Genomic DNA, 23,016 nt, shown 5'->3' with positions numbered 1-23,016 from the left:
TGGGCTCAGGAAAAAAAGTTCCATTACGAATACCCAAAAAACTAATTTTCGAGCCTGCGAAATTTAATTTTTTTCGACTTTGATTTTTAAGGATTTTTTCATGCCCTACTAAAAAAAAGTTCATATGTATAAACTGTGCGACCTAAAATTGTCCGCTAAAAACGTTGGCGATAACAGTTTTTGAAAAAAAAAATTTGAATATGAAATTTTTTTAGTACGTTACAAAAGCAACCTTAAAAATCAAAGTCGAAAAAAGTAAAAAAAAATGAAATTTCGCCAGCTCGAAAATTATTTTCTTGGGTATGCGTAGTAGAACTTTTTTTCCTGAGCCCAAATCCTATCGAAAAATCGACCCACTCTAATGTACATACATATGTCAAGATGATATAAAATCATAATACATACATATAAATGTACTTACTTAATTGGCGCTTAGCCGTTAATGGTTATGGCCGTCCAACAAGGCGCGTCAGTCGCAAATTCTCTCTGCCAACCGGCGCCAATATAAATGTACTCCCAGAGACAATTTTGAAATAGAAATGTTGCAGGAACGAAAAATAGTGTGAAGCAAGCTTCACAAAACTCTAGTAGGTCACATTCCCCACTCACCACAGCAGAATGTGTTAAACTACCACTATCTGCTTTTGTTATTTAACAATTATTTGTACACTTTTTATTCAGCTAATCTGTTCAGAATTTTGATTTTTACTCTCTAAAACTCTAATCAGTGTATTTTGCATGCTTAAATTATGTTAAAAATTGTTTAGTCAAAGTTTAAAGATTCTAAGGTGGTAATATCAGCTGTCACTTTCTGCCACTAATTACATACATATGTTTTGCGACAGCTTTCTGATAGCGCCACCCTGATAAATTATTGTCGTATGTTATATGTGCTCATATTTAACATACGACATTATTTTATCCAGTCGACCATATGTAAGTGTAAACTTTTGTTTGCGCTTGTTGTTTTGTTATTGTTATGTATGTAAGATCTTTTAATAACTTTAATTTCTTTATTTACTCCTATTAAACATTGTATTTGCGATATACACATCTTACCACAAATCTATGTACTTACTTTTTGTATGCATGCGGTGAAAGTAGGTGGATGTGGGTCGGTATAAAGGTATCACCCGCACCAATTTTATAAAAAAATAATTCTCACATATTTGTAAAGCCGTGACCAAAGCTTCACGTTTATATCTCTACCGGAAGTATTTTTGGCCACCAACTCCATATAAGACCGACCAGTTTGCATTCCAACCCGACGTTTCGCTAGTCGCTCTAGCTTTTTCAAGGGTGGGACCACTATGTAATGGTACCGAAAATAGTCTAAGTTCTAACAAAATTGTTTAAATAGTCCAATTATAACACGCTTTTGCTTCATTTTATTTTTTTTTTTTCAATCAAGAGTACTTGAATACTTTTAAGAAAATTATTCCTATAACCAAGGAAAAAAAACATCTCAGTTTTTGAGAAAACTACTTGATTGTATAAATTAAGGGAAGCGTAAAATTAAGCCCATTTTTTCTTCGTTTTAGGAATTTTAACGATTTTTTTTTAGTCAGGTATCAACATTGTGCAATGAATTAGGACCCAAAAGCTTCGCTGGTCATGTTATTCTCACGTGGTTCCAATTGGTACCAGTTATCGCAAAGCAGGAATGACTGGAGTTACTTGCTAAGCAACGGCCGAAATAGCCTAGGCGTCAACTAACGATGGTGATGATAGAATAGCTTAATTTTGTTAGAAACATCTGTTGGGACTTATATTATTTTATGATGAAGCTATTATTTTGTAAAGTATTGGTTGGTAACATACTCGCGCAGGTTTTTGATATTTACATACGGCTTCTATTGATGATTTTTTTTTTAAATTACTTAAGATTTTAAGACTACTTCATCTAGGCACAACTGGCTTACTTCGTCATAATTAACTGCGCGAGCGCGCGCGTACCCCCACTTGCAATATGTGTTGCAACATCTGCACAGTGTGCAGAATCAGCTGAACTGAATGTCGACCAATCGCGTATCGCCCACATCACCTAAATGGTTAAAGGAACCCGCATGAGGTCACGCTAAACAATCAGCATATTTACTAATCGACCATAACCGCGCGCACAGTTTATAGCCAGCAACAACAGGAAAGTTAAAGAAGTAGGCAGCAAGAACAGCTTCAATACCTATGAAATGCATTCATTTTAAAATTAGTACTTGCTGTTCAAGATGACTGCGGCTTTTGTGACTGCTCCTGCTGATGTACCCATGCCATGACGATGGACGACGCGCCTGCCCAATCAAAGTTGCAAATCGCACAAAATCACCATCGACACAAGGAATGGCGCAGAGCTAAAGCTACGGGAAATAATTTATGTTTCAACAGTGAGATTGTGAACAGCAGTAGAAATAACAGCAACATGTAGCTGAACTTAGCAAGCAGCATGTGAAATCGTAAAATCAAGCACCAACTAATCGTACGACGGCGACCTCAGGATCGAGGCGTCTGGAGATCCTATCATAGCTCCTTAATGTGCTTGAATGTGTGCATGTGTGAACATTCGAATTCGGTTCGCTGCTGATTCGCTGCGAAAATCAGCAAAATTATAAATTAATGAAATTTATGCACAATAAAATTGCAACGGAAATTGTTAATGTGGCCGTTCACGCTCTAAATGCGTGATGGCGACATGGAAGCGGCCGAAAATAAATTATTTGTATTGCAATATAACATGCAACAATCACTGTTGCAACCACTACAACAACAACAAGCTAGAACAATTAAGTTTAAGTTTTAATGCTGGCGCTTAACTTCGATTAATAAGAAAATTTATGAATCGTGTGAGTGTGTGTTGGTGTCATTGTCTTGTACTTATTATTACGCACCGCCCTATTTCTCCTTAATCAATATGCTTCTTTGGCCCTTAACATTAATCTGACTAGGCCAGTTAACGCGCTTGCAACATATACCAACAACAGCAACCATGCAACAAAATCTAAATCGCGAACATTGCAAGAATATGTTAACAGCTGTTAATATTTTGCTAGCACATTTATCGGTTGATCGATTAATGCTATGATTGCTACTTAAGCGCCAAATACACGACACGAACATTTCCGTGAACATTCCGCAATCTTGTTCGCAGCTTTGGCCATACACCATACGAACTTTTGGCCGAACATTAGTTCTCTTTCAGACAGCGATGAATACGGATAACAATTGTGCTGCAGCAATATTGCTCGCTGTGGCAATTAAGCGTAAAAAAGAGAGAAGATCGCAAAAAAAGAATTTGGTGCAAACTACTTATTTTTTTTATAACTGTATCCTTTGTGGCATCAGGATCTACTTCTTTTAATTTTTCGATTAAAGTCGCATAATCATTATTCTTTTTAATTCTATTACAATAATCTTTGCTTTTTACTTGCCACAATGATGGCAAAGATTTATACATTTCAATAAATTCACTCAGAATTTTTTTATTGTCCATTTTACTTTTCCGCGCACGTCTGTTCCGTTCAGAAATTACTACGATTATGAGCTATTTCGCCATACACGCACGAACAGTTCGCACAAATGTTCGCCAAAAATTAAAATATTTTGATTTTTGGCGAACATTTGCGCGAACTGGCAAACACCACCATACACGACAGAAAAGGTCGCAGAAACATGACATAACGCGAATGTTCGCGGAAATGTTCGTGTCGTGTATTTGGTGCTTTAGAATCATTAAACATTTTTAGGTTGTAGGAGACCAAATAAAGTGGTTTTAGGCGTTTAAGGTATCGAACAGTAGATTGAAAAGTCCATCGATTTGCACATTATAAAAAACTGCTATGAAAACAAGTAAGGAAGGCTAAGTGCGGTTGTAACCGAACATTACATACTCAGCTGAGAGCTTTGGAGACAAAATAAGGGAAAATCACCATTTAGGAAAGGGAGCCTAGGGTAACCCTGAAATGTGTTTGTATGACATGGGTATCAAATGGAAGCTATTAAAGAGTATTTTAAAAGGAAGTGTGGCATAGTTCTATAGGTGGACGCCTTTTCGAGATATCGCCATAAAGGTGGACCGGGGGTGACTCTAGAATATGTTTGTACGATATGGGTATGAAATAAAAGGTATTAATGAGGGTTTTAAAAGGGAGTGGCCCTCAGTGGTATATGTGAAGGCGTTTTCGAGATATCGACCAAAATGTGGACCAGGCTGACCAAGAACATCATCTGTTGGGTATCGCTAATTTATTTATATATGTAATACCACGAACAGTATTCCTGCCAAGATTCCAAGGGCTTTTGATATCACCCTGCAGAACTTTTTCATTTTCTTCTACTTAATATGATCGGTGTCATACCCATTTTACAAAGTTTTTTCTAAAGTTATATTTTGTATCAAAAACCAATTCAATCACCATGTTTTATCGCTTTTTTATTTGGTATAGAATTATGGCATTTTTATCATTCTTCGTAATTTTCGATATCGAAAAATTGGGCGTGGTCATAGTCGGATTTCGGCCATTTTTTATACCAAGATAAAGCGAGTTTAGATAAGTACGTGAACTAAGTTTAGTAAATATTGTAACGAATTTACTTGCAAATCCTCTTATTTGCAACCTCCTGCTAAGTTCGATCACTAAACTGTTGAATAAATAACTCCAATATGTAATAATGCAAAATGACCTTTATTAAAGCAACGAATAGCTTGCTTAATAACCAAACTGATTGATAGCTCAAATGAAACAGAATTCCAGCGCCTCTACATTTGTTGCCTTTTATACTCTCTGATTTCAACGTTTGCATCTTCTAGGCGCTTCCAGAATCTACTAGTCCATCAGCTCTCAAACTTCTCAGCTGTAACTACAATTGCACGATTTCTCTTATTGCATACCTTCAGGAGTATCTCAGATATATGCATGTGTTTGTGCATTGCCTCTCCGCTGCTCGTATACGTACATATGTGTAGACGCAATTATTGATTCGTTTATGTAGATACATAATGATTGAATTATTGATGTGAATTCACGTCACTGCTTAGCATCGGCTTAGAGATGGCAGCACTCCTTAGTGTTGCTAATATTCGTAACAATATATATCGATTTTTGCTCAAGTTATCGTGTTAACGGCCGAGCGGAAGGACAGACGGCCGGCTATGTATAAAAACTGGGCATGGCTTCAACCGACTTCGCCCATTTTCACAGAAAACAGCTATCGTCATAGAATCTATGCCCCTACCAAATTTCACAAGGATTGGTAAATTTTTGTTCGACGTATGGCAAAAAACAAAGCCGTGGGCGCTGATAGATTGTCTGCGGAGCTATTCAAGTTCGGCGGCGAGGAGTCGGTAAGACGCATATAGCAGCTTCTTTGCAAATTATGGGAGGACGAGTGCATGTCCGACGATTGGAATCTAAGTGTTCTTTGCCCAGTCCACAAGAAGGGGGATACTGCAAAATGCACCAACTATCGTGGAATCAGCCTTCTTAATATCGCATATAAGGTCCTTTCAAGTGTATTGTGCGAAATATTGAAGCCCACCGTGAACCGGCTGATTGGACCTTATCAGTGCGGCTTCAGACCTGGTAAATCTACCATCGACCAGATTTTCACAATGCCCCAAATCTTGGAAAAAACCCGTGAAAAGAGAATCGACACACATCACCTCTTCGTCGATTTTAAAGCCGCCTTCGACAGCACAAAAAGGAGCTGCCTATATGCCGCTATGTCTGAATTTGGTTTCCCCGCAAAACTTATACGGCCGTGCAAAATGACGTTGAGCAACACCATCAGCTCAGTCAGAATTGGGAAGGACCTCTCCGAGCCGTTCGAAACTAAACGAGGTCTTAGACAGGGTGACCCGCTATCGTGCGATTTCTTTAATTTGATGCTTGAGAAAATTATACTAGCTGCAGAACTTAACCGCACTGGAACAATATTCTATAAAAGCGTGCAATTACTGGCCTATGCTGATGACATTGATATAATCGGCCTAAACACCCGCGCCGTTAATTCTGCGTACTCCAAACTGGAAAAAGAAGCGGTAAAGATGGGTTTGATGGTGAATGAGGACAAAACGAAGTACCTGCTGTCATCGATCAAAGAGTCAGCGCATATGCGCCTTGGCAACCACGCTACTGTTGGCAGCCATAATTTCGAAATAGTAAAAGACTTCGTTTATTTGGGAACCAGCATCAACACTAACAATCTTGCCAATAAGGTAGGCAATTGAAAAGTAAAGTCCTCTCTCGGCAAACGAAAATCATACTCTACAAGTCACTTATCGTACCCGTCCTGCTATATGGGGCAGAAGCATGGGCCATGACAACAGCAGATGAAGCGGCTTTGGAAGTGTTCGAGAGAAAAGTTCTTCGAAAGATTTATGGACCTCTACGCGTTGCCGATGGCGAGTACCGAAGAATATTTAATGATGAGCTTTACGAGCTATACGCAGACATTCACATAGCCCAGCGAATTAAAACGAAGCGGCTGTGCTGTGATGCTCCGGTCAAGAAAGTGTTTCTATCGGAACCCGCCTATGGAAGCAGAGGTAGAGGGCGGCCCTCACTCCGTTGGAAGGCCCAGGTGGAAAACGAATTAAACTCCCTTGGTGTGACCAATTGGCGCCGGTTGGCGGAGCGAAGGAGCGACTGGCGCGCCTTGTTGGACGGCCATAACCGTTTAGACGGTTACGCGCCAATTAAGTAAGTAAGTAAGTAAGTATGGCATTAAAATTATTCTAGAAAAATTAAATGAAAAAGGGCGGAGCCACGCCCATTTTGAAATTTTCTTTAATTTTTGTATTTTGTTGCACCATATCATTTACTGGTGTTGAATGTTGACATAATTTACTTATATACTCTTAAGATATTAAGTTTTTGTTAAAATTTGACTTTAAACACATTTTTTTTAAAGAGTGGGCGTGTATAGTAATAGGAGTAACGTTCCTGCCAAATTTCATCATGACATCTTCAACGACTGCCAAATTACACCTTGCAAAACTTTTAAATAACCTTCTTTTAAAAGTGGGCGTTGCGACGCCCATTTTCCAAAATTTTGCTAATTTTCTATTCTGCGTCATAAGATCATTCATTGCTTTATCCGTCTTTGGTAATGCTTTTTATCGTACATTTTCGGTTTTTCGAAATTTTCGATATCGAAAAAGTGGGCGTGGTTATAGTCCGATTTCATTCAATTTAAAAAGCGATCTGAGATGAGTGCCCAGGAACTTACATACCAAATTTCATCAATATACCTCAAAATTTACTGAAGTTATCGTGTTTACGGACAGACGGACGGACATGGCTAAATGAATTTCTTTTTTCGCCCAGATCATTTTGATATATAGAAGTCTATACCTATCTTGATTAGTTTATGCCGTTACAGGGTACCGTTATGCGAACAAAATTAATATACTCTGGGAGTTCTGCTCAGCTGAGTATAATGAAAGTGGACTAAGCCTCTGTGGACACTTCTGCGCCTACGTACCTTATTCGCCCAATTCAATCAAGTCAAGTTTTTCTCTAACTGATTTTCCCTCTCATCTCCCTTGTTTACCAGGTCATCATTGTTAGGTTTGGTTAGGTTAGAGTGGCCACCGGTGCGAGCACCAGTGCACCTAGGCTCAAAAGGTCCCATTGTGATACCACGTGGAGCTCTCCCCTACTCAAACCAACAGGTCGATTCAGCAAATGTCAGGAATTTCTTAGGTTCCAACTTAGCCAGATCACAAAGATCGTCAAAGAAGGGTGATGCCAGAGATTCTTTCCTCTTGCGCCAAAGCGCAGGACAGTCGCACAGAAAATGCTTGACTGTTTCTGTCTCCTCTTCGTCTTTGCAGCTCCTGCCGTAATCATTATAAGTCCAACCACCCGAGATATGTCCCCCCTTCTAAGAAGAAGGAGACTTCTTGTACATCTCGCGTCCCATTCAGGTCACACGAGCTTAGTGTGGTAGCAGGATACGAGATTGCTCCATCTCACACCCGCTTCCCTAAGGAAAATTCATTTCAAAGTGAGCTTGCAGGTGGCGAGCGGCATGCTCAATCCCTTCCAGGACGACGAAAGCGGAACGGATGTGCCCCCTCTTGCAAGTTCGTCAGCCATTTCATTGCCCGGTATTTCCGAGTGTCCAGGCACCCATACCATACTGAGGGAAGTTTGCTCAGCGATCTCGTTAAGAGATTTGCGGCACTTCCCTACTGTCCTGGACTTACATGTGACCGATCGAAGCACTTTTAGTGCAGGCTGGCTGTCAGAATAAATACAAATTGGATTATAGCCATGAACAGCATTCCTCAGGAGATCAACTGTCTTATTTATAGCAGCCACCTCCGCCTGGAAGACGCTGCAATGATCGGGTAGGCTAAAGGATAGATTCCACCCTAGTTGAGGTGCAAACACCCCGCTGCCCACCTTTTTATCCAGTTTGTAGCCGTCAGTATAAATCTGCAGCCTATCGCGCAGGTCCAGCGGCTCCTTCGACCAATAATCCCTATCCGGGATAACAACCTCGTACTTCATATCGAAAAAAGCAGTCGTAGCGCAATAGTCCGACGAAGGGGAATCCAGATTCTTAAGGATGGCTGCATGGCCAACCACATTATCTCTCGCAGCCGTAGAGCAGAAAAGGCCGCACATTGCTTGGCCATTAAATATATTGGCAACACATTAAAAAGAGTATCCAGCGCCTCCGCAGGGGTGGTGCATAGAGCGCCCACCAGGCAGACTAGAAAACTTCTTTGAATACTCGTAGGTTCTATTTTGTACCTCAGCTCGTCCACCAGACCAAAGCCCCGTATAGAAAGATTGGTCTAACCACGGCAGCGTAGAGCCACAGGGTAATATTCGGCGATAGTCCCCATCTTCGTGCAACAGCTCCCCTACAGCTGAACAGTGCCACCATTGCTTTCCTCACACGCCCCTGAACGTTTTCTCTCCAGAATAGTTTCCTATTAGAAATTACTCCTAGGTATTTGGCAGAGTTCCTCAGCGTCAGGGTCGTACCCGCTAGCACCGTCAGCTGCAACACAGGAATCTTATATTTCCTAGTGAACAAAATCAGTTCAGTTTTGGCTGAATTCTCCGATAGACCATTGCTCCAGTCTTCCACTAGTCTCAGCTTAGTTTGCATTAGATCGCATAGTGTCTGCGAAAACTTCCCGCTAACAGCGCGAGGTCATCTGCATATCCGATTACCTTGCTGCATCCGTCCTTCTCAGGAAGATCCAAAAGAGCTCATTAAGTGTGGCAACCCATAGAAGTGAAGAAAGCACCACCCCCCCCCCCCTGCGGGGTGCTTCTCCGTATGTGCTTGACCGTTGAACCAGCTAGGTCGGCATGAACCTTTCTTCGTAACAGTAACTGCTGAACAAGTTTCACTAGTCCCGAATCGGCCCCAAGCCGGTTAGTGCATCAGTTCTCGCAGAGGGCGTAACGTTGTTAAAAGCTCCCTCAATGTCGAGGAAAGCTATGAGTGTCAATTCCTTGAACGCCAAGGATTTCTCGATTTGGGAGACAACTGCATGCAAGGCTGTCTCCGTTGACTTCACTTTCATATATGCATGCTGGGATGTAGACAACATTCCCTCCAAGCACTCCCTTAATGTGGAATCCATGAACCTCACGAGTGTCTTCAGCTGGAAGGAGTCAGACATATCGGTCTGAAGTCCTTAAGGGTCGCTACACCAGAACTTCCCCTCAAACGGTTCGCCAGTATGAGCTTCCCTCCAGTTCATTTCCTCATCACTAGCGCCCGGAAAACACATACTAAGGAGCAGGCGTAGGGTGCTCTCTGCCGAATCCGTTCATGTCCCATCAGATCCTTGCAGGCATCCAGGGACACTTTTTGGAGCACCTTTCTGAGCCTGGATTGCTCAGACACCGTCTCCATTTCGCTACAAAACTTCCGCCAGGAGGTCCTCTTCGACGACCTTAGTAGTTTCTTATAATCCCCGAGCATCATTTTGTATGCATCCCATTTTTCAGCGTCCCTGGAGGCTTTATCAAGATTGATTGCTTTCCGACAAGCCTTGCGTAGATTTCTTCCTAGGGCAGGCCTTATTAATAGCCTACCCGCAAGCCTTCGTATACAAGTGAACCATATTATCCAGCTCTGCAGAGTTGTGGGGAATAAGAACACTAGATCCTGAGAGCCTCTTTCGAAACTCCTCACTATAGATACGCCAATTGGCGTTTTTTAGGTTTCTATGCCACCCCGCCAAGGTCGAAGCGAACAAATCTGTGATCCGGAAAAGTGGTCTTCAAGCACCATCCAGTTTTTTATCAAGGATTCCCCGCTGCCCGAGATCAGGGTGACGTCCAGAACCTCTTGTCTGCTCCTAGTCACAAACGTGGGTACCGAACCCCTCAACAAAATCCAAGAGTGATTCACTTCTCTTGTTCGTGTCTCCGCTGCTCCACGCTTCGTGGTATGCATTGGCATCTTCCGCTAGTAACAGTGGATCCTTCGCCTCCCGAGCTATCTTGCGGACTAGCTCCGTCGGAGCCGACACCTCATGGGGGAAGTAGAAAGGCGTCAGTGATCCGTACCACCGACCGTCAACATCAAAGTTGTAGCATCGTCGCTAAATTGGGGGAGAAAAAGAAAATTTATATTAGATCTTGCCAAGATGCAAGCCGAGCACCGACCACCACCACGACTGTCGAATCGCCGTCTCATCAGACATTGGCTCCTCTGCAGTGTAAGCACTGAGTCTGTCCAGCGTTTGCGAGGAGAGCGATGACGCGTCTCCGCCCAGCGTGTCATCCGTCAGACTGACCCTGTTGGGTTTTGCGTCCTCTTCCGCCTCAGGCTCTATCTCCAGCTCCGGATCATAGGCCGCCTTTAAATCATTGGAGTTCACCTTCACCGTGTCAAAACCAAATTTAATAGCGCATACACGCGCTCCAAAAAAGGGAGTGACTCCTTGTCATCATTGTTATTTCTACAGGAATTCGCCCCGGTCTTGTCATCCACATAGTTTTCTGGTTGAATTTTGAGTGATAATCCCTATCTGTCACCCTATAAAACTCCTCACACTTAGACCATTCGGCTTCAACTTTATTTCTTCTAAGTAGTCATCTCTCGTCTTCGCCTCACGATATAGCTCCCATACACCGCAGCTAGAGTCCTTCTCTTCCGAGGTGGAGGAACATTCCTCATAGAATGATTTTTATGCTCGCTGAGATGTAGTTAAAGAATTCCCTTAGTGAGCAGATTTATATGTATGTGAGCCGACTAAAGTAGTCATCAGCTCACTTCTATCTGACTAGATACAGTTAAGGGAATAATTAATTATCTTTGTAGCGATTTACATCCGAGAAGAATGAGGCCGGGCTTCTAACCAATTTCATACCACCGAATCTGAATACTTGCGTCATAATTACCTTCAAAGTACTGCCTTGATATAATTAAGTTGAGACATCTTTAATTAAGATTAGCATAAGCAAATCTGAAAATTTCAGTGAAAGATCCGTAGGTGAAGTGCCTCCTGTAGCATATTTGCATGCTGTACGCTCCATAAGTTTTTTTGTGACAAACAAAAAAAAACACTTGAAAAATATCCGGCTGGAATTGAATCTGGGTCGTTCCTTCAAATGCTGAGGGGATTCATCATTTAATTTCGAATCTGTACACTGATGTAAATTTCGTTACAACGAAAATAACTACGCTATTAAAATTCACATACATATGTATTATCGGGTTGTTGTTCTTGAATTAACAGACATTCACAATTATACTTCACAACCAATAGCGTATTTAAATCAAAACTGATTAGTCATTCCTCAGCTGGCCCTGCTTTTATACTCTCTGTTGCCTCGTCCGCATACTTCTCCTTAGATCTAGTGTTTCGAGAACAGTTGTATCTCATGCTTGGTTACCAGCTATATACAAGTATATTTGTAGTTTATGTTTTTCTTATAGCCATATGCATGTGCATGTGTGAGTTATTACTTCGACTGATGACTACATCTGTGTGTGTGAGATATCTCTTCGTTGCCTTGTACATAACTGTTGCTAGCTTAAATGTGTACATGTACATAAGAGTGACTGTTTCATTTTTTTGTTGTTGCGTTATTGTTTACTAACTTTACTAACAGCCTAGTCGCGTATCTCCCAAACCGTGGTTTTGTTTGTGTTGCATGGTAATTCGTCTTTTGTCTCATAAAACTTTATTGTAGACAGAAGTTCGCTAAGGAAAAACAAATGTTAAATTAGCAAACTGCTGATTCACTTTAATGTAATGAGAAACGGAAATAAACAGACGTGCGGGTCGATTCTGATTATATAAAGAGAGGTTTACTTCGACAGCAAACAATTTGTGCTGGTTTCCTTTCTTGACATAGAAGCAGCCTTCAACAATATCTTATCATCGATAACTGAAAGAACCCTCTCCACACTGGAACCGACTCTGGTACAAGTAATCAGCAAAGAAAAAGTAGCACGCCACATGGCCCTTCTTGGTATTGAACGACCTTCTGGGCCTTGAGGCCAGGGGATTTTCAGAGTATTTTTCTTAAAACACTGAGGTACGTTTTACAGGGTTACATAGGTGTCGGTGCCCTTTGCGCTTTTATTGACATATCAGAGCTTTCGATAACACAACACATCAGGCTATCGAACAAGCTATGATTGACAAGGACATAAGCCTTATGATAATTCGATGGGTACCAGTCCATGTTAAAGAGTAGAAAAATCCACTTGGAACTGGGAGGGACAACTGAATCATTGCGGCCACAAGAGGATGCCCACAAGGAGGTGTGCTCTCACCTCTGCTGTGAACCCTGGTAAACGATGACCTCCATCAGTTAATGAAAATCAAGGGATTTGCCAGACAAGGTTATGCAGATAACCTAGTTATTTGCATCACAGGAAAGCACGAGAAAATAGATCGCATGCAACAAGCCCGTCACATCATGGAGAGGTAGTGCGATACTAAATCCTAACAAAACTGTCCTAGTGCCTTTCCCAGAACCATCCCTGGGTGGAAATAAAATACACTTATCAATGGAGGCAAAATACCTTACGTGGAATGCTCATTTCGATGCTATCCTAACCAAAGCAATAAGAGCTTTCTTCGCCTGTACTCGACTCTACAGTGGTGTACTGCACATTTAATACTGTTGTAAGGCCAATAGTCACCGATGTATGCTTCCCTAGTGTGGTGGCAGAAGGCCTCGCAAAGAACGGCAATAGCAAAACTAAGCAAACTGTATCCACTGTGCCTTGCAATCCTACACAATTACATCTAAGCTAGTGGATAACTGCATTGAAAACCTTAATGACCTGGGAGCCAAAAACAAGGTTTTGTTAGGATGGGTCTCCGAACATCAGGGACATGAAGGTAATGAACATGCAGATTACCTAGCAAAGCAGGGTGCTATAGCAGCATTCTATGGTTCATACCGCTTTTGTGGACTCACAAAAGCACACACCAGGGAAACCATAAGTAACTGGGAAACAAAACAATTCAGACGTCACTGGATTGACTGCCCATGGCAAAGATATGCCAAATTGTTTATACTCCCAGCAACGAAATTATCAGCCAAGCTCATTTAACTAAGCAGAGAGGACCATGAACCAATAAACAGATCCCGCATTAAGAAATGAGAGAGCACAAAATCATAGCTGTGAAATAAATTTTCTCGTCGTGACGTCACGCTTTTGACAACATGTTTCATTGCTGACCCAGTGTTCAGACTATTCCAATCGGAGTAGGTATTTTGCTCCGCTTTTACCTCCTACTACATTTTTTATCTCAAAGGTTTATTTGGGTCGAGTTGAAAACTAAATAGTATTACTACCTAATATCTTTTGGTTGAAGTTTTTATTATATACGTATGAAAAGCTGATTGTTTACAAGTGACGATTGGATGAAATGACGTGAATTCATTTTTCGTGTCTTAAGACATGTTTTTTTTCACATTCTACTCACAGTTTTTGTACTTTTTTCGTACGGAATGAGAATAGAAGGAGTAAAATGTTAGCAAAAAATGTGTCCGGGCGCGATCTGTAAATCCTGCCAAAATTCAACGTGCTGAAGTTCTTGAAGTTTTATATAAAAATTAAGTACGTTGAGTCAGTGAGGCCAGCTAACCCAGTTTTGCGATAACAGTCGCCAATCGGGGGCACCAAGCGAGGTCAAATCTTCCTCCAACTATCTCTCCCAACTCAGTGAAGGTCTTCACTTTCCTCTGTTTACAAACTGCCGAGCGTATTCGTTCATCCGCATAACATGCCCCACCTAGCGAAGCCTTTGGATTTTCAATCGCTGCACTATCGTCATGTCTGCGTAAAGATCATATAGCTCATCATTATACCTCCTTCGATACTCGCCGTCAACATCACGCATAGTACTATAAACCTTCAGGAGAACTTTTCTCTCGAATACTCCAAGAGCCATCTCATCTTCTCTCGACACCTTCCATGATTCCGAGCCATACATCAGGACAGGTATGATGAGTGACTTGTAGAGCGAGAATTTTGTTCGTCGAAAGAGGACTATACTTTTCAATTGCCTAAAGAAGCACTTGTTGGCAAGAGTTATTCTCCGTTTGATTTCTAGGCCGACATTGTTTTTGCTTTTAATGCTGCTTCCCAAATGAACGAAATCCTTCACAGTCTCGAATTTATATCCGTCAACAGTGAGCTACAAAGGCCACGATGACAGCAAGTACTTCATCTTGTCCAAATTTACTGCCAGACCCACTTTCTTTTTGCTTTTTTATCTTATACCAACTTTTCGCCTCCATGTTTAAACAGCCCGGCGGGTATCCCGCCGTTACTTGACACCTTGTGATTTTTTAGCCGTGATATTGGATACCGGGGAGTATTTTTCATCATCGGCGATCGGGGTATCGGGTTCGTCTTCCCCCACACTCTGTACGTCAGTTACCAGGTCGCCATTGTCCTTCCTACAGGAATATGCCCCGGTCTTCAAACCCTAGGTCATTAAAAGGGCATGAAATATGTATGGTAAACCGAAAATAATAATAATAATATTTTTTCGCGATAAATATCCGGGGGGATAGAATGTGGTGTGTTAATGGGAACATTAATTGGTCATCCTACACGTTTTAGGCCGGCTCCATGTGCATCTGATAAGGCAGATAACTTTTTTGCAGAGATACATTTCATGGCAAAAACACAATCGAAAGGTTTTCCAAGCCACCAAATCAATTTGATATTAGTTGTTCGCCCGCTTTCAAAAAGGAAGAAAAAATATACTCCGAGAATTTAATTTTTACTCCGGCGTAGTCGTTTACTCAGGTAACAGTTTTAAATACTCCGAACACTGGTAGCGAAACATGAGAGAAATGTAATAAATCGAAAAATTTCAAAAGGGCTACGTCATCAAACTTTGTTTTCAAATTCGATTACAAATACCACAATTCCGGAATGCGGGATCTTAGCTCATTCGATTATGAGAGAGAAACTACGGACTCTGACTGGCTGCTATATGGGACACTGTAGTCTAACAATATCACATAAGTAAGTTAAAACTATCCGATACACAGATCTGTCTCTTTTGTAACCTGGAGAATATAAGGCCGGTTAGAATTCTCTGCGAATGCGTAGATCTGGCAAGGCAGATACTCCTCCATTAAGGTGTCATGTCTCTTTATCCCTTCGTGATATGGTGTAAAAACCCGAAGAGGTACTTAAATACATTAAAAGGCTCCATATACGGAAAAAAGCCTGAAAGGTCAAGCGCGATAGATGCTCGATGAAAAAAAATTATTTCCCATAGAAATAGCCACTTCCTTGTAACATTTCTCAAAAATTATGCATTACACTTTCTTTCATATAAAATATTTATTTATTATTATTTATGCTTTTTAATTTTTACTTTTTTTTTTTAATTTCAGCTGCTTTTCATTTCAACTTCAATCCAGTGCGTTGAAAAATGCGCATATAACCCACAAACAACAAGAAGAAATAATTTAGACAAGCGGAAAACCGAAACACAAAACATAAAGAAACGAAAAATTCGAAACCAAAATTCGATATTCAACGAAAACTTCTCGATCCTCCAAAAACATACATACATACAAAGAATAATTTGCACATCAATTAAAGTTTACTTTTTTTTGGCTATCACGAGCAATAAAATGTGTGTATGTGTTTTTTAAATATATAGATATGTATATGGATTTGCACTTGGTTTGCAGTGTCTACCAAAATTTGTGAATATAGTAAATATAAAATCGCACAAAAGAAATGCAAAAAAAAGTATGTTAATTTGACGAAATGTTCGTAGTCGTTCATACATACCTAAATGCATACAAACATTCATATGTACATACATACACATAATGATATTTATATAATTATATACTTCCTTAACACATATGTATGTATGTATGTAATTTATTTTTTTGCTTAGCATTTTATGTATGTAAATATATGCCGTTAGGTATGAAAACAAACAAAGCTAACAACAACAAACATACGCATTATTTATACAATTGAAATTAATCATTATCATGTGAATTCGATTACGCTAGCATACATACATACATACAATAAAAAGAAACAGACACACACATATGCAAATATACTTAGTATGCTAAAAAGAAATTACTTCTAATTAAAAATCTAAATATATTATGCTATTTGTTCATACATATTAATGATATGTAATATTATATATACACACATACATATATACACTTATGCTATTTTAGATTTAATTACATTTGCATACATACATACATACATATGCACCCATCTAACTTGCGAAAAAGCAAAACAATCGGTATGAGTAAAACGCATTAAATTTTTTTTTAAATACACGTTGTACAGAAATTAATGGATCACCTATCAACTGGTGATGAGCCACAATCAAAAAAGACAAAAAAATAGGTATAAGGTTCACTGTTTTTGAAATTTTTCAGTTTTACAAGTTTCAAAAGTCCAACTTTGGTTCTTATTTTCTATATCTTTTTTAATAAATAAAATAAATATTTATACTTTTTGCAACGGCTAAAAAATATATTAATTTTTCAATATTATCCAAGTGTAAAGAAAAAATCGCGAAATCCTTAACATTTGATACTCTTTTTCCCTTCGTTAATAAATCATCGAGTGGTCTATCACCAGGGCCCGTATCACGTTATACGATCACAGATGAAAAAGAAATTTCACTCACACGGTAAATATGAATCTGTTAAACTATTTATAAAAATTATAATGAAACATGGAACTAATGAGTACATATGGTCACTACACCTTTTTCAGTTTAAATTCAGAAAATTACATTTCAAGTTCAGAAAACTATATTTCAAATTGAGAAAATTACAATTCAAGTTCAGTAAATTCCAATTCAAATTCAGAAAATTACAATTGAAGTTCAGAAAGTTTGTAAGGAAATTTTTCTTTCATGCAATGGAAATAAAAGTATGTAAGATGATAAATATTAGCGCTAATTATTTGATACAAGGATATGAAGGCATTGGACTTCTTAACTCACTTAAATCAATTTAGCTCACATGAAGGAGATAGCGCAAAAAAACCGTTTTCTCTCTTCCCTCTCCTTCTCTCATAAAAGGTCAATTACAAGGACATCCAGCTATATTCTAAAGGTCACACGCATTGATCTGCATTGAGTATGATAGCAGTGATGACGAAATCAACGGAGCGTCCACAAACCCGCAAGTAACGTATAAGTACTGTGTGCACAGATCAAATCTTCGTCCACCTGCCTCTCGCAACTTTGTGGAGGTCTCCCCCCGCCACTGCTTCCAAACTGCGGTGTTGCTTGAAGTACTCTCATGGCTGGAATGTTCTCTTGCACTTGTTGCAAAGAGTTATCCTCCTTTTGATTTCTTAGCTCGGCATGTACACGCCTTGGAGAAAACTTGGGGTACAGTATATCTAAGCCACCATTGTCAACGAAGCATCAACATTTCCGCAAATAAAATATAAGTATTACATTACGTAGTATGAAAAATAACGCCCTACTTATAATTTTCTGAATTTGAATTGTCATTTTCTGAACTTAAAATGGTAATTTTCTAAACTTGAATTGTAATTCTCTGAACTTGAAATGAAAATTCCGAACTTGAGTTGTAATTTTCTGAGCTTTAATTGTAATTTTCTGAATTTAAATTGGAATTTTCTGAACTTGAATTGTAATTTTGTGAACTTGAATTGCAATTTTCTGAACTTGACTTGTAAATTTCTGAACATACACTGGAAAAGGTGCAGTAAACATATGTCATTCAAACAACACATCATTTCAGAGATATTGTGATTTAAAATATGAATTTCTATCACGAATCGTATAACACGACACGCGCCCAGTTTAAGATTATCCATTACTTTCGGAACACCCTCCATATGTAATTTTCTTCTTAAGAATATCATTTGTAATGATGTAAAACAAATATATCTGGACTAAGTAGATCATCGCTCTTTTAAGGCAGCTAATTCGAAAGCGTTCTATCTCACAAAATTAAAGCATATTTTGGGGCGGAATGAACTTAACTTAGTTTTAAAGTCCTAGATCCATAGAAGCTCCACAAACATTCCCTGACCGCTCATAAATTAGGCGTCCGATATGAATGCGAAATATGCCAAAAATATCATCACGCAGAACTCTTATCAAATTATGAGTGAAATGTTGATACATTTCATTAAAAAGAAGGATTTAGTTGTAATAGACTTTGTTTCTAGCCACCATTAAATGGTTTTTTTGCATTTGCTATAAGTGGTTTTGTTTTCCTTTTTATATTGGCATCGACGCTTTTCCTTTTATTGCCACTGGAAGTCTCTGCATCTTAACGGTGTAAAGTATTTAGGACATTTTGCGTGTTTTTCTCTAGCTGTCGAAGCCTCTGACTGCACTGACATTGGTAGTTCCTACTTATAGAGAAGGCATCCATGCTACTCTCTTATTTCGTTTACTTTAAGGGTTTCCTCCCATCATCATGTTTCTCCTATTTAGACTCATAAGTTACATGAAATTAGGTACATATTAGGCCATCACAAAAAGGGAAATATATACATTTCGGACTCCTAAATGTGCTCATAATCAGCATTAACGCTCCTCTGGACTCATTTTTTTCTTCAACACCAAACTTGCCTGCATACCTCATATTTGGACTGCAGTGTTCAACTTGAAAAAAGCAAAGCTAACAAAATTTGATATAGGACGCTTTTAAGCAGCTGCCAGCTAGATAAAGTGAACTGTCCCTCAACCGAGTAACTCTTTAAATAAAAATAAAAGGCGATCAATTTAGCAATAAGCCTAATTTCATGTTTTATTTTTATTTTTTGCTTTATGACCTTTGTCAGAAAAGTCAAACGAAGGTGACGCAACCAAATATTAAAACAAAATATATGATCAAAATTAAAAAAAGAGAAGAATATATGCAATAAATTTAGTATACTTGTAGGCGCTTCCTATGTCGTCTACTAATGAGTTATTCATCCTTGAGTTCAACACATTGTGTTGTTTTTTTTTTTTTTTATATTAAAAAAGGATACAAGCTTTTAACTAACAATTCAGTCTTTCAAAATATAATTTTGAAATTGAAAAGCGCGTTCTTGAAGCAAATTCTGAAATAGGGCGTTATTCAAAAGTTGTCTTGGATAAGGTGTTTTCGAAACGAAACGGCAGCCGAGATAAGATGATATTACACGCAGCAGTCGAAATGCAACCTAATTTATAAAATCTAGTATTTTTACTTAGGATTTGAAACGAAATTTCAAATCGTTCCTTACTTTTGGTGCGCAAATAGCAAATCAGCGCATTAATAGAAAAAACTTCACAAAAATTATTGCACTGTGCTGTTGTCCAATTCGAAGAGCGCCAAATTAAGCGTGAATTTAAAGCACGCCTGAAAGTATGCATAAAATGAAAACTTCCATTGAACAGAAGTGCATTCATATTTGAAAGTTTTCAATTTTCGTTGCAGCTAATTGCGTTCTTTTGTGAAAAACTATCAAAGCCAAAACACGCATTACTTTGAATGCGTTTAAGCGATTGTTCAAGTTAAGGAGGCCTTAAAGTATGCATAGCAGAAGGCTAAAGTTTTCTCTTTTAAAATGAATTACTTAAAGGCAGTTTTCCTATAAATAATTTCTTAAAACAAAAATTACCATTAAAAAATGTGAATGTGTGAATAGTATATTTCAGAATATTTCAGGAAATTCAAATACACGTTAATAGATAATTTAAAGAATTTGATTTCGGTAGTGTTTATATGTAGATAAATTTGTATTCTGCATTTCTGGTGCCTAAAAATATGCAAGGAAAAGATTAAACTGCTTGTAAGAGTTACCTATAAACTCATTCACTTTTTTTTGCGAACACTTTAAAATTGAGCTAAGTATATTTTTAAAATCCAAGAGTAAGATGCCTAAAGGTATGCCTAGTATAAAAATATTTCAAAATTCATTGAATGAAGTAATTAAAAGAGAAATCTTTAGTGCTAAATGAGCTAAACTTTCGTGCTGACTATATTCAAAATGTATTGCGCCTAAAAATAGGCATTCGTGTATTACAATTTTCAATTATATAACATGAGTTCTCCCTTTCAAAAACGTGTACATATATAAAAAGTAAAACTAATTAAGCTACTTAGCAACTGCATAAATACTTATATGCAATGCGAAAATTTATAACGGTATTGAAGCAATACCAATTCCATAAATTGAATTCCTTAATGATTTTTGTGTGAATTTGAATAATTTTATTTAAGCAAAACTTTAAATTTGTGAGCTACTTTGTTTTCCCTAATTTGTTTTTGTTTGTTTTGCCATTTCTTGTTTTTTGTTTTGCTTTAAAAATAAATATATATATGTATATTATATGTATATTGTATTAATTTTTGTTTGTTTTTTCTTAATGTGTATTTTGTTCCTTTTGTTTCACTTTAATGCCTTAATTTATTAACTTTAATATATTATCTTATATTTTATACTACGTATCGATATATTTACATACGTATAAAAGAAATACGTTTAATATCACAATGTCCACATGTATGTAGTTAGGATATTATAATTGAAGTAAACATAAAACGAAAATTAAAAATAAAGCTAAACATTAAATGAAATAGTTAACTGAGTTGATAGGTTGGATTTTATTTTGTTTTTTTTTTTTATACTCAGCGTGCTTTGCACACAGAGTACATTAGGTTAGGTTGGGTTAAGAGGGCGTGCATGGGTGATACCCACACTTCCACTCGGAGACATTTTTGTCCATTGTGTGTGCCCTCAGTAAGTACAGGGTGGCGGAAAATTCGTTTAGCCCTATTACCTCCTCGTGGTCCTCAACGAACCACTTGCTTTCCCTGATGAACCCAAGCAGAAGCGAGACGTCCACCTTCTCAACCTCTGACAGGCTGTCGAAGAAGCGTGAGCCCAGAAATCTGAGCCTTCTTGTTTGAAGCGCCGGACATCGGCAGAGAAAGTGGTAGATCGACTCCTCTTCCTCCTCGTTCTGACAGCTTCTACAGAGGGAGCTTGTTGGTGTTCGCCACCGTCGGAGCATTGGTGTGATAGCAAAATGACCTGTGATGACACCCGTAAGTACCTTCACCGCTGATTTGATCAGTTTGAGAAGGAAGCTGGTGCTTTTCCTATCCAAGCATGGCCATAAGGGCCTTGAGACTTCGCAGTCTACCCTATTGGTCCATACCGAGTCCGTCGCCCTGTTCTCATATTCGTCGATTCTCCCTAGGATATAACTCAGCGGCTGTCGGACGGAGCTGCTCACCTCACTTATGTCTAAGCAGAGTATATTAACTTTGGTAACATAACGATTGGTTGTAAAGGTACAAAGGAATCGAGACAGATAGATACTTTCATATATCAAAATCATCATTTGATTAAGCCATGTCCGACCACTCGTCCGTTCGTCAGGTAACACGATATCTTGAGAAAATATTGAGATATCTTCATCAAATTTGGTAAACGGGCTTATCTGGATCCAGAAAAGATTGGTATTGAAAAAGAGTGAAATCGGATGATAACCACGCCCACTTTTTATATATATAACATTTTTGAAAACACAAAAAGCCTGATTATTTAGTAAATAATACCCGTAGAATGTCGAAATTTTATATCTGGAATGATATCGAGAATCTTGATAACAATTTTTGAGTATAGGCGTGGCACCGCCCACTTGTGATAAAATCAGTTTTGCAAAAACTACTAATCACAAATCACAAACCGTTAAACCTATCATAACAAAATTCAGCAGAGAGCTTGCCTTTACTATAAGGAATGATTCGAAGGAAAATTGACGAAATCGGTTAAGGGACACACAAACTTTTATATTAAAGGGGTCGTGGACGAATAAAATAAGCTATATCTTTGCAAAAAAAGAGCTTTAAATCAATTATATATCTTCCCCAGGTGGAGTTATAACAAGAAATAGTAAAAAATTAAAATTTTTGAAAATGGGCGTGGCGCCGCCCCTTATATGACTAAGCAATTTTCTATGTCTCGGGAGCCATAACTCGAAGAAAAATTACCGGATCGTAATAAGATCAAACCTACGGGTATTCCAGAAGGTCCAAAGAAGTGCTCTAGTCTGCGGCGGGGTCCTCTGCGTTACGTCCCTGCGAAGACGCTGGACAATCTTTTATATGTGTTGCCAATAGATTTAATAGCCAAGCAATGTGCGGCCTTTTCTGCTCTGCGGCTACGAGAGTTATCTGGCTGGACAGACAATGCAGCCATCCTTAAGCATCTGGATTCGCCTTCGTCGGATAGGGATTATTAGTTGAGGGAGCCGCCGGACTTGTGCGATAGGCTGCAGATATATACTGGCGGCTGCAAACTGGACAATAAGATGGCTAGCGGTGTCTTTGCACCTCAACTAGGGTGGAATCTAGCCTTTAGCCTACCCGATCATTGCAGCATCTTTCAGGCGGAGGTGCCTGCTCTAAATGAGGCCGTTGATCACCGGAGAAAGACTATTTACGGCTGTAACTAAATTTGTATTTACTCTGACAGCCAGGATGCTCTAAAAGCGCTTGGATCGGTCACATGTAAGTCCAGGACAGTGGAGAA

The 23,016-nt window shown here is 38.9% G+C and overlaps 1 protein-coding gene across 4 annotated transcripts in view; it reads left to right on the top strand.

Moving 5' to 3' along the window:
* Efa6 (Exchange factor for Arf 6) overlaps nt 1–21,053 on the top strand; it is a 340,573-nt gene extending 319,520 nt beyond the window's left edge. For all 4 annotated transcript variants that reach the window (XR_010948410.1, XR_010948411.1, XR_010948413.1 and 1 more), the window contains one exon: nt 15,858–21,053. Coding sequence is in view for 1 of the 4 variants with exons in the window: in XM_067759023.1 (XP_067615124.1) it covers nt 15,858–15,936 (79 nt within the window). In the remaining 3 variants the exon portion in view is untranslated. The remainder of the gene's footprint in view (nt 1–15,857) is intronic.
* Nucleotides 21,054–23,016: the final 1,963 nt, after the last annotated feature.

The sequence above is a fragment of the Eurosta solidaginis genome, chromosome 1 (genome assembly GCF_040869045.1).
Source record: "Eurosta solidaginis isolate ZX-2024a chromosome 1, ASM4086904v1, whole genome shotgun sequence".
Taxonomy (NCBI): domain Eukaryota; kingdom Metazoa; phylum Arthropoda; class Insecta; order Diptera; family Tephritidae; genus Eurosta; species Eurosta solidaginis.
This window is presented reverse-complemented; position numbering and strand designations above follow the sequence as displayed.